Raw genomic sequence first — 10,941 nt, forward strand, 5'->3', positions numbered from 1 at the left:
AAAAAATAATCCCGTCCACACGTAAACGCAGAAATGAAGGAAAACGCTGCTAGGAACATGCCAAAGCAACAGGTGGCGATATATTCCTAACCGTGTAGAAATGTTGGCCAATCAGAAGTCTAGAAGCCTCGGTAGGAAATAGTAAACAAAGATGGGGCATAGAAACAGAACCGAGTCGTATGTGTGGAGGGACAGTAACTATGTGTGTATATAAGCATTTAAACACTGCAGAGAGTACAATTAACAGTAACAGTATTGTAGAAATTCATTTCACCGAAACAATAACGTGGCGCACAGTGTGACGTCAAAAAGGCGCACACCTTTGACGCTGCGTTTTCTCCGTTTTTTGTCCACACGTAAATGCAAAACGGAGTTTTCGAAAATATCCACCCTGGCAGGCGTTTTTAGAAATCTCCGCTTTCAGTGACTGAAAACGCCGCTTACGTGTGGACGAAAGGTGCAAACGCATAGAAAAACCTGCGTTTTCAAAAATACCCGGTATGTGTGGACGTAGCATCAATCTCTCCTTGTTGTATAGCTTAGCTTTTCAAACAGTTTTAACAGTTACTTTAGTCTGACAAAAGCCGAATGACGAATTAGCGCTTTCAGTCAGAGATTGAGCATGCACCGCTTTTATTGTATATCCAGACTTGCTTTCGCACAATTTACAGTGCGCACTACTCTGTTTTTGTCAGACTTGAAATAGCCGAAATACCTTCACACTCTGAACTTCTGTGGCCCTTCCGCTTGACAATCTCTTCAGCATTGGAACCATCATCTGTTTTTTCTTCGGTAACCTTCGCTCACGCTCTCGGTTGATTTTTCTCTAGTCGGCAAACTCATTTCCTTCATTACCTGGGCGGCCCGGCTGCAAAAACAAATACACATGTGCGCAGTGTTGCCAACTCCTCAGTAAGGAAAATCGCTATTGGTTGTCCTAAAAGTCGCTAGAAGTCGCTAAATGACGTCATCACCTAATTTGCATAATTGGTCATGCTAATATAATTGTAACCAATGTTGCTGGAGAGAGAAATAACATCGTGGAAGAGACATAAAGTGAGTAAAAACGTCCTAAATGCATTTAGAGTTTATTTAGAACTATAAATTAAATTTCGCTTTAGTAATTATTGTTTTTTTTAATGTCACAATTCCAGCCCTGCTCCTTTACCCGGGCTTGGACCGCAAAAGTGACCCGAAATAAGCACTCTGGTGGAGTTTGTGTGTGTGTGTTTATAAGTAGTTTTAAACCTTGTGATCCACAAAACAGCATAAGAGTAAAGAAGAACTGACTGCGATAAAGCACCGCTGCTTGTTGAGAGTAAAAGCGATACGGCGCTTTCACGTCTTTTTTTAGCGACTTCTTTTAGAAAAAAAGTCGCTAGGGGGTCTGAAAACTCGCTAAATATAGCGACAAAGTCGCTAAGTTGGCAACACTGCATGTGCGCCTTGGCGCTTGTGCTGTACGTAACAAGTCATGTGACGTGACGCTGCGGCTGTGATTGGTTCGGCTCTGCGCTACTTAATTTGGATTGGCTGTTCCTTTTTTTTTTTTTTTTTTAAGAGGACAAGAGAGATGAGGCCTATCGCAATAGTTTAATTTTTCTATCGAGAAAAAGTTATTTCGCAATACATATCGTTATCGTTTAAACGCCCAGCTCTAAGTTGGGTTATGCTAAACACATTGGCGCTAGATATAGCTGTCAACCTATATACTGTAAGGTGAATGTAGAGGCCCGGGTTCCAGCCCGGCCCTGTCTTTCCCCTGCTCTTCCTCTCGCCTTTCTTGTCTTCTGTCCAAAGTTCTATTCCAACAAAGATAAAAAGAAATGTATAAAAGACTAAAAAATATATATACATCCTGCCTTTTCTTCACAAATGTGAACGGTTTTAAGTTTTTCTTTAAAACCCGTATCATCTTCCACCTGAACTGAAATTTCATGTCCTTAAAAGAGAATGCTATGGGTGAGTAGGGAAGTACGGCTGTAAATAAAGGTCTATACCTTGCCTTGTCTTCTTCTCGTGTCCTCATTTTGATTTGAAAGGCTTGTTGAATGAACCTGTCTAGAGATGAAGAATGGATTTTACCACAGGTCACTGCCACAAATACAAATCTACCAGAGGCGGTGATGGCTTCTGTCAGGTTTTAGAGAAGAGCGAGGGCTTTCATATGTATCCGTTCCCTATCACGTCTATTTTCCCAGCATGCAATTCTTCCAGATCGAGCCATATCAGAGCCATATCGAAGCAGACACACGCACACGAACACCCATCCACACTCATTCCAGTCTTCCTGTGGTCAGACACAGCTGCGGACGAAAAATCTAAACACTCACATTCTCTCAAACATACACATGGTCATGCACATGTCTCTTTTTCAACTGCACCCGAACTGTTGAGAGGCTTTCAAACTGCATGTCATGTCAGTCACACCCTCACAGTTACTTCCAAATGCACACTGATGGCGGAAAGGACTGTTTATTTCTTTTTAAACAAGTGACCACACACACACACACCCACAGCCCAGTTCTATGAATTCAGCTTTCACTGATATATTTTCCCACACTTTGTGAGACTGAATAGAAAGCAGTCAAGTGTGCCCACAGTTAATGGTAATCAGAAACTGGACTGAAATACTCTCATTAGTAAGAATGTTAACTTATCAGGCTGAGACTAGAGATATGGCTGGCCAGCTTTCCAAAGGCATTCCTCTTGTTTGCATAGTTATGTGTACTGTAGAGTGAAAGTAAGGGTCTCACCCAGCATGGTCAATGTCTAGTTCTGTGAGAAATTATACCAACCCCTTTCTACTTGGAAAACTACTCGGAAATTCATCAAATGATAGAGCCGTAAGTCCAAGTTTAAAGATTTTACATTGTATAATATTTTAATGATCTGAATGTATCACTAAAATCGCAAGTTTACTGATCTTGGGTGCTATGCACTCTTTCTGAAATCTGTTTGTGAGAGCAGATGCTTTAATCCCAAAGATTTTCTCCTCTTCACCGTCTCCCAGCAAGAGTCAGTCTTGTAATCTGAGCCCTCCTTCACACTAGGAGGCACTGTGGCCTAGTCATAATACAGTGTAAAAGATGAAAATATTGATAGTTTATGACACGCAGGGAAAGTAAGATGAACTATGGCATCACTTCTAAACCCATATTCCCACAAGGCTGGGTCCTAGCAGCTTAAACCGGTCTCCTGCGCACAACAGAAATGGATAACACTCATTCATCTTTAGTTGTGCAGCAAAAACTTTCCTTCTGGAGGCAAAGCAGCAGCTGTCAAAGCCTCCTTTGATCAAATGAATTAGAAGAAAAACATGTATGAAAAATCCCCTGCATTTTCTTTTTGCTTTTTTTTTTTTTTTTTGTTAAAGTTGCAACACTCCATCCTTCTTCATGCTCCAGGCACTGAGTACAGCATGCCTCTGCCCTGCAGTAAGATTTCCCAGATCCTGCCCATATCTTCACAGGCAACGGGACTGATTATCGGCAGGGCAGAGGTAATGCAGCTCTGCTCGGCATTAATTGGCTGATTAACATGGGGACAGTTTAGCGCTTCACTGTCCCACACTCGGCCCATTAATCAAGAGGGATGCTGTGCCAGCTGAACCGCTGCCAACAGCTCCACACAGACCACTATAAAGAGAGCTGGAAGAGGTGTGGGTTCAGCACACAGCTGAAAGGGAGACGTGATCCACGCTTTGGCCAGACAGAGTACTGCAGTCTGTAAAGTGGTGCGTGGGAAGAGACTACGGCATACAGCAGCACTGAGTGCGGCTCGATTTCAGAAGGCTAAGAAGTATGGGATGTTTCATTTGGGGTAGTTGCATGCTTTTGGAAGGCTAAAGCTAATTGTCTAATTCTGAACACATACATGTAACGAGGGAAAGCAATCAGGGCGTTTTATTTTTAATCAGACAAGCTCGTCTAGTGCCATTGATCACATGAAGAGCCTCAGACACATCTGCCAGCTGTTCATATGCAGCATTCCAGACTCTGGAAGACATTTTTATCTTTCCCTTTCACTGCAGATAGCGTGATCTAAATACTGCTATATACAGAAATGGAGTAAGGGAGATGCCCTCAAGGTGACGCAAACATTAAAAGTGCTCCGCTTCTCAAGCAGTTTTTTTTGCTTTTTTTTTTTTAAACATTAAAGAAAATCTTGCATTTACATTTTCTGGAAAAGAATCTTTTCTCTAGCTGAACATGTGTAGCTGAATTCATATTAGGACAGTCTTCTCTTCTAGTGTGTCTCCTTTGCCACCTCGGGCTGTGGCTCAGGAAGTAGAGCAGGTTATCTACTAATCGGAAGGTTGGTGGTTTGATCCTTGGCTGTTCCAGTCTGCATGCATAAAGTATCCTTGGGCAAGACACTGAACTCCGAGTATGAATGTGTGTGAATGTTGGAAAGAAAGCGCTTAGATAGAAGTGCTTGTGTGAATGGTGAATGGCATGTCGTATAAAGCACCTGGAGTGCTCAAGTAGAGTAGAAAAGTGCTATATATAAGAATCATTTCATTTACCTTTTTTTCCAACCAGTTATAAACCACCAACAACCCATCTGTATCGAGGCTTTGCTGTCCTCACAGAAATTCACAAAGGTTTCATCTTTGCACGACTAATAAGCACTTTGGCAGTGTATAACAGGTTTTTCAGGGAAGCAGTGTAAAATTAGAGCATTACTCAAATAGTTCCAAGCCACTTTATTTGCCTCTGAAGAGATCAGTTGCATTTTTTGTGACAGCACAGCTCATTCGCTGGAAGTAGAAACCCCTTGAAATAACCTTGATCTTCCATACCATTGTTTAGTGTTGTGACTAGTCAGGTCGCATGCCCTGTCTGTTTTGTTCTTTTTCTTTTCTTTCATTTGACTTCCAAACATCGCGAACGTCTGCCAGAAACATTGAATTGACTTCTGAGGAAAGCTTAATCTATGTAAATCTTTGGCTGCTTGTTTGTCAAGTGGCTGATCAGAGACAGTTCACAGTTTGTGCTGAAAGGGCTTTTGAGAGCTCTGATGCTTTTTTTTTTTTTTTTTTTAAAGTAGACTTGGCTCGCATGCAGCAGAGCACCACCCACCCCTGTGGATGTTTGACTCTGCTATTCAACTGCAGTGCGCAAACAGGTGACAGTCTGACAAGTGATGACTTGCGATTGTTGGGCTTACCCGTGCACCTGGGTTTTCTTCGCCAGAACAAGAGAGGAAGACGCTGTTGATGGCCAGCTGATGTTTCTGTGAGCCAAAGCCATACAGCTGCTTAGCTGTGTCTTTCTCCCCCGTGTCTGTGTTTAGGCACACTTTTGCCTCCTGAGTAAACAGCGTGCACTTACTGTAGCACTCCTCTCTTGACCATCGCTGCACTTCCTATTGTTGTTTTTGCTTTCAGATCAGAGATGTGTAAGCGGTCAGTTAACATCTAAATTTGTCCTCTGTTGTTCATTCTTCTTAATTAATTGTTTTACAGGCCAACTTCATGAAAGAATTTTTTTCCGTGCATTTTGTTAAACTATGGCCTTAAATTATGCTGCCTGAGTGTTTAAATTACAGTCATCAAACAGATACACTTCTACACAAGAATAGGAAATGCCTCCCCCAAGCCTGTTATCAATTGAGCCCTGGTGGTTGGCGGTGGATCACGTTCTGTCTTTGATAGCTCAAAGGATCTGGCAGCTGAACACCCCCTCTCCTTTGCCTTTTTTCTCTTTGGTCTCTCCTGCTTTCCATCCTCATCATCTGGCAGATAATTGTCCCTACAGTTAGGGGTTTTGTGTGTGCGTGTGCGTTCATAATTGAAAGCAGCACTCATGTCCATAGCTTCCGGTCCTACACCAGTCTTTTATAGTATATCCCTAAGCTGATCCATAGGGTTGGAAATGTTGTCAGTTTAGTCATTTCTTTAGCTGGAGCTAAAGATGGAGTTTGTTTGTTGCAGCTATGCAGATTATTATAAATGGCCTATTTTCCTACACTGTTCAGCATTGTCAGTAAATGAATGATGAGTGAACAGTGGCGCTCTTAAAATAAACAGAAGCCATCCGTTTCAATTAGACGTCATAGTGTATCAGTGAGTGATGTGAGCAGAGCTGCATGAGGTTAAAAACAAACAAAAAAATCCCCCAAAACTCAAAGATCTGTTTATATCTTCTTCTGAGGCATTGTCCACATGCATCACAACTCAAAATGTACTTTATGCATTAGCATATTGCTCATACCAAAAATAAAAAGAGGCTATCAAAGTCCTTTCCAAACCTTGTCACAACAATCAATACTCTCTTCTTTTTACTTTTTTTGAAATCTGGGGGGCATAAATTTTTATTCAAAGCAGGGTATTTTTATATATCTCACCACTAAACACATTTTTATTTTTAAATATAAACCCTACTCTGGTCTTAAAGTGGAGTTTGAAATGGTTTCTAAATGCTATAACTGTCATCCCCAGTCAGTTAATTACACAATCAAGGTCTCGGTGTAGTCGAAGACCTGTCAACAATTACAAATCATTACAAACTCTGGACCTACCTGGAGCAGCACACGCGCACACACACAAAACACAACTGGCCCAATTATTTTAATGCCACCACTGTAACACATGGCGATGTTGGGCGGAAATAATGACATGGGTTGTGAAGGCCGCTAATGCGAACCAGATGAGGCAATTCGACTTAAAAGGCAGAGAGGGAGGAACACGAGCAGGACTGGACAAACTGTGAAATGACAACACAGCTCACGGAGCAGGATCGGCCGAGTGACATTTACATATCAGTCTCTGCAAATGCACATGGCAGCATGATCCAAGCAACGGGAGAGATATAATTTACTTCTCTTCATATGTACAGTACAGGTGTGTTGTTACGCCTGTGGCTGAACAAAAGACAGAGTCCAGTTGTGCACAGAATTTGGGCTTTTTTTCTTTTTTTAAACCATGTGGGATGATGTTATTGGAAACTAAGTGGGTCCTTTTTATATGAGCAGTGTTGCAGTGAGCTTGGCCCTGGGCCTGCCTGAGGCCAGCTTCAGCACTGTTATGTTCTAGCCTGGCCGCAAAGTGCATTTCTCTCTCATGCGGCCCCTGACCTCCTGACGCATTTCCTGACCCAGGAAATAGAATTAACACCTTGGCCTGGGCCTTCGGGTCCTACAGCGGCATACGCAGCTGTGCCTTAGCCTAGTACAGTCCAAAACCAAGCAGACCAGTAAAGCTGAACCAAAGATGGAAAACAGAAGACAGAAGTTTTCTTTTGAGTGGATGAAGATGGATTATTATTAATTATAGGCTCAGTTTCCCAGACATGGATTAAGCCTAGTCCAAGTCCTTTTTTTAAGCCTCAGACTAGGCCTAATACAAGTGTAAGAAACTTGTTCTTGACTGTTAAGCATTTTTATTGGACAGTTTTATTGCATTGCAATTTTAGCAGTAACTGCATCCAAATAAGGAACTAAACTTTACCCTCAGTTCCAGTTTTGTTCTTTTATCTTGAGATGGGATGTAAAATTGTGACTAAAGGATAGCTGTATCATGTGACAACAGCCGAAATGAAATTCTTGTATTATATTGTACTATTTGAAATGTGTGTAGTATTTCACAGCCCTCATCTGAATGGCTTAGTGTGCCTCCCAACACCAAACATAGTGCAAACTGATGTGAGGGGACCACATTGTTATCAAGCATGTTTGATCTTTCCATCAGTGCTTTTTACTCCAAATTACAGTCGTCTATTATGAGAGATCTTCTGTATCAGAGATTGATGGTGTGGCCCACTCCCTAATGATTTGAGAAATGAAAATCTATATGATACCAAGGGCGGCACATTCCTCCAATTTTTTTTTTATGATATGATTTTAATGAGTGCAGTAAATTTGGTAACTGGGGTTTAAGATGAGAAAAGTGGATTATCTGTTTATTAGATATTTTATGTGAAGCATATATCAGGAGAGATGGACCTCGATATTCCATAGTTTACATGCTTTATCTGCTTTCTTCGTTAGTCCGAGGCTGTATCAGACAAGAAACACACACGTATGTTCATTTTCTCACTTGCACACACATACGCGCACACACAGATTAGCCAGTTCCTGCATTTAAGCACCCCATATGTTTGCGTTTTAGTCACACATTGCCAATCTCATGGGAGCACTTTGAAGCTTACTCCTCCAGAGCAGATCATAAAACAGGAGTATAAGTAGTTTTTCACATAGTTGTATCCCAGAACACTCCCACCACTACCACCTCCCACCCAACAGCTAGCTCACTGCCTCCACCTTCCACCTCCAGTCCATTTACTCTTAAAATGCAGTGTGAGCTTTGGATTCAGAGAGTTGCTGTGACCGTACATAAAGCGGGTCCCATCACATCGGTTCTGTTCCTATGCTGCAGTAGAAAGGCTCACATTGGCAGTAATAGTGAAAGTCTCCCATGTTTCCTCTATGAGGCACACTATATTATGTACATTTCTGGTTTAAGCTTTTTTTCTCCTTTTGCATCTGCACAATGTTTAAATTAAAAAACAAATATAAACATGTTTGTCTGGGTCTCAGCCCAACCTTTGCATCTCAACAATATATTGAAAACTCATTTTAATTTGACAAACTGTGCATCTTTTGAATTGCAGTGCAGAAAGTGTGCAAGAATTTACCTTAAACATTTTGCAGAAGTTCTCATTTTATAGACTGATAAATATTCTCCGCTGCATGCCGTACAGAATATAATGTCTCACAGGACAGCTCCTCCTTGTTTCTTCTTGTCTGGTGTCTTGTATCTGGAACTTGACTGTCACTTTCCTGCACTAACCCACTCGTTCTTCTGTCTCCACAGTACTTCGAGGTGCCCTTTGACTCCAACATGAACAGAACAAAGAACCGTCCGCTCGTCAGAGGACAGATCAGGTAATATTTTCCTTTCTGCATATTAAACACTGTATGATTGATTTGGTATAGAACTGCCATCGTTACTTTTTATCCCTTTAGAAAGCCTGTAAAACAAATTGCCAGAGAATGCGTATGAGGAGTGAAGTGCAGCAGCTCACCACGTGTTTGGGTTGAGTTCAGTGCAGCGACACTGTGTGACAGCTGCTCAGCCATCCAGGCTAACTTTTGTACATCTCACTGGGTGAATGACAAAGTGTGTTCCTGTTTTCTTGCTCACTGACCTGATCCTTACCTTGTGCCTTAGCTGGATACTTTTCCTGGGGTGAAACGTGATCTAGAGCCTCTGCGCACTTGCAGGCGATATGATGATTACTGCTTAAATAAAACAGTAGCACATATTAATTTACACCTTTCAGTTCCAGCTTTCCTTTTTGAGTTATTGTGGTGTTGAACCAGAGCAATAGCTGTTATGTAGAGAGACCGTAGCTGCCAGGAACAGAAATGCATGCCAGTACTGATGAGCCTCTGCTCTCCACCTGTCAGGTGTAATTTGAACTTGTCAGCAGGTTGGAAAGGAGGGGTGATGAGGTTGAGATGAGGTGTAGGTTACCTGACCACCCTCACTGTGCTACCTCTGCTCTTTAGATATCAGATAACCTCTGTTTTGGTGTTCAGTGAACTATGTAGATTGCCACGCTCCTACAAATCTTACTCAGTGACTGGATATGCTGGTCTCTGCTTGCCCCTTTTGAAAGACTAGCACCTTTAAGCAGCAGGCAAACACATGGATTTTCACTGATGCATAAACCCAAACCGACTCCAGGTCTTCTTCAACCATTATCATTGCCAGGAAATTGCCTCATTTGCCGTTCATTCTTACAGGATGAACAGCTCCCCAAGAAATAAAGCAACCTGTTGATGTGCAGTTCTCTAAATATAGACTGAATGTCCACACGATCGTTTTTTTTTGTTTAACTAAAGATCCTGTTATTACCATGACTGGTTCTTCACCCACACCACAGCTATCTCATCCCAGTTTAAGGAATTCTCCATTGACATGCTGTTTAAAAGTGTACTCGTGCTGCTGAGGTGGTTATTGGAAATGCTCTCCCTCTGTCTAAACACAGCCTCTCTTCTCTGGCTTTTAGCCCTTGGCTGACAAGAGGAGGTGTACGTCTGTCTCCGAGATTCACAAAATAGCTGCATCTCTTGCTCATTGTTTCTAGCACATCTCCTTTCTCTTCATTCACACATACAATCTTGTGTGGAGACAGAGAGCAGATGGCAGTCTGGACTGTCCTGTCAAACAAGCCATCAGGAGGCTACATTTTACACATCTCTGTGTTGCCTTTAGGACAGCGCTTTGTATGAGTTAAATTGTGTTACCCAGCTTTGTTTGTCCTTACTGCAAAACCTGCTCCGCCTAGTGTGATGTCAATGTTGGATGTAGTTTGTTGTGTTACATCAGGACAATACTAGTATATCATCTTTCCCACCTTTTTTTTTTCTTTTGGGAAATGTGAATGGCAGTCACCCTCTCTTAGTTGTGGTCTTGTCAAATTTGAGGCTTCCAGATGTGGTGAGGCAGTAGATCATTTTGAGTCTCTCTAAGGAGAGCAATTCAAATTGCAACTGTTACAGCCAGAGATGGTTACAGTGTGGAAATCAGCACATACTTAAGTCAGAGTGGGATTTCAAAGAAGTTTTACTGGATCTTAGACTACTTACTAGCTTTTATAAAGCCATCAGTGCATCTCAGTTTTACCAACAGATTTTTTTCAAACAACTATTTCAGTAACGTGAACTAAACTTTGAGTATTTTAATCATATTTACAGAACTTTTATATCACTTAACAGGAAAAGTATTACATTTATTTAAATGCTAGTAATAGCAAGCTAACTGAAGTAGGGATGCACCGATACCGATACTGGTATCGGGTATCGGGCCGATACTGTAAAATGTGTGCCGTACTGTAACCGATACCATGAACCGATACTAATGTAGCCCGTGTGGGAATTTGGGAGTGGATACTCATAATTCCCATGGACTTAAATCCATAAGGTGTTCAC

At 41.8% G+C, this 10,941-nt stretch overlaps 1 protein-coding gene across 1 annotated transcript in view; it reads left to right on the top strand.

Annotated features, from left to right (window-relative positions):
* Positions 1–10,941, top strand: part of LOC116336309 (protoheme IX farnesyltransferase, mitochondrial) — a 39,466-nt gene that overhangs the window by 23,114 nt on the left and 5,411 nt on the right. The window contains exon 5 of the mRNA XM_031760158.2: positions 8,819–8,889. Coding sequence (XP_031616018.1) covers positions 8,819–8,889 — 71 coding nt within the window. The remainder of the gene's footprint in view (positions 1–8,818; positions 8,890–10,941) is intronic.

The sequence above is a fragment of the Oreochromis aureus genome, linkage group 8, assembly GCF_013358895.1.
Source record: "Oreochromis aureus strain Israel breed Guangdong linkage group 8, ZZ_aureus, whole genome shotgun sequence".
NCBI lineage: Eukaryota > Metazoa > Chordata > Actinopteri > Cichliformes > Cichlidae > Oreochromis > Oreochromis aureus.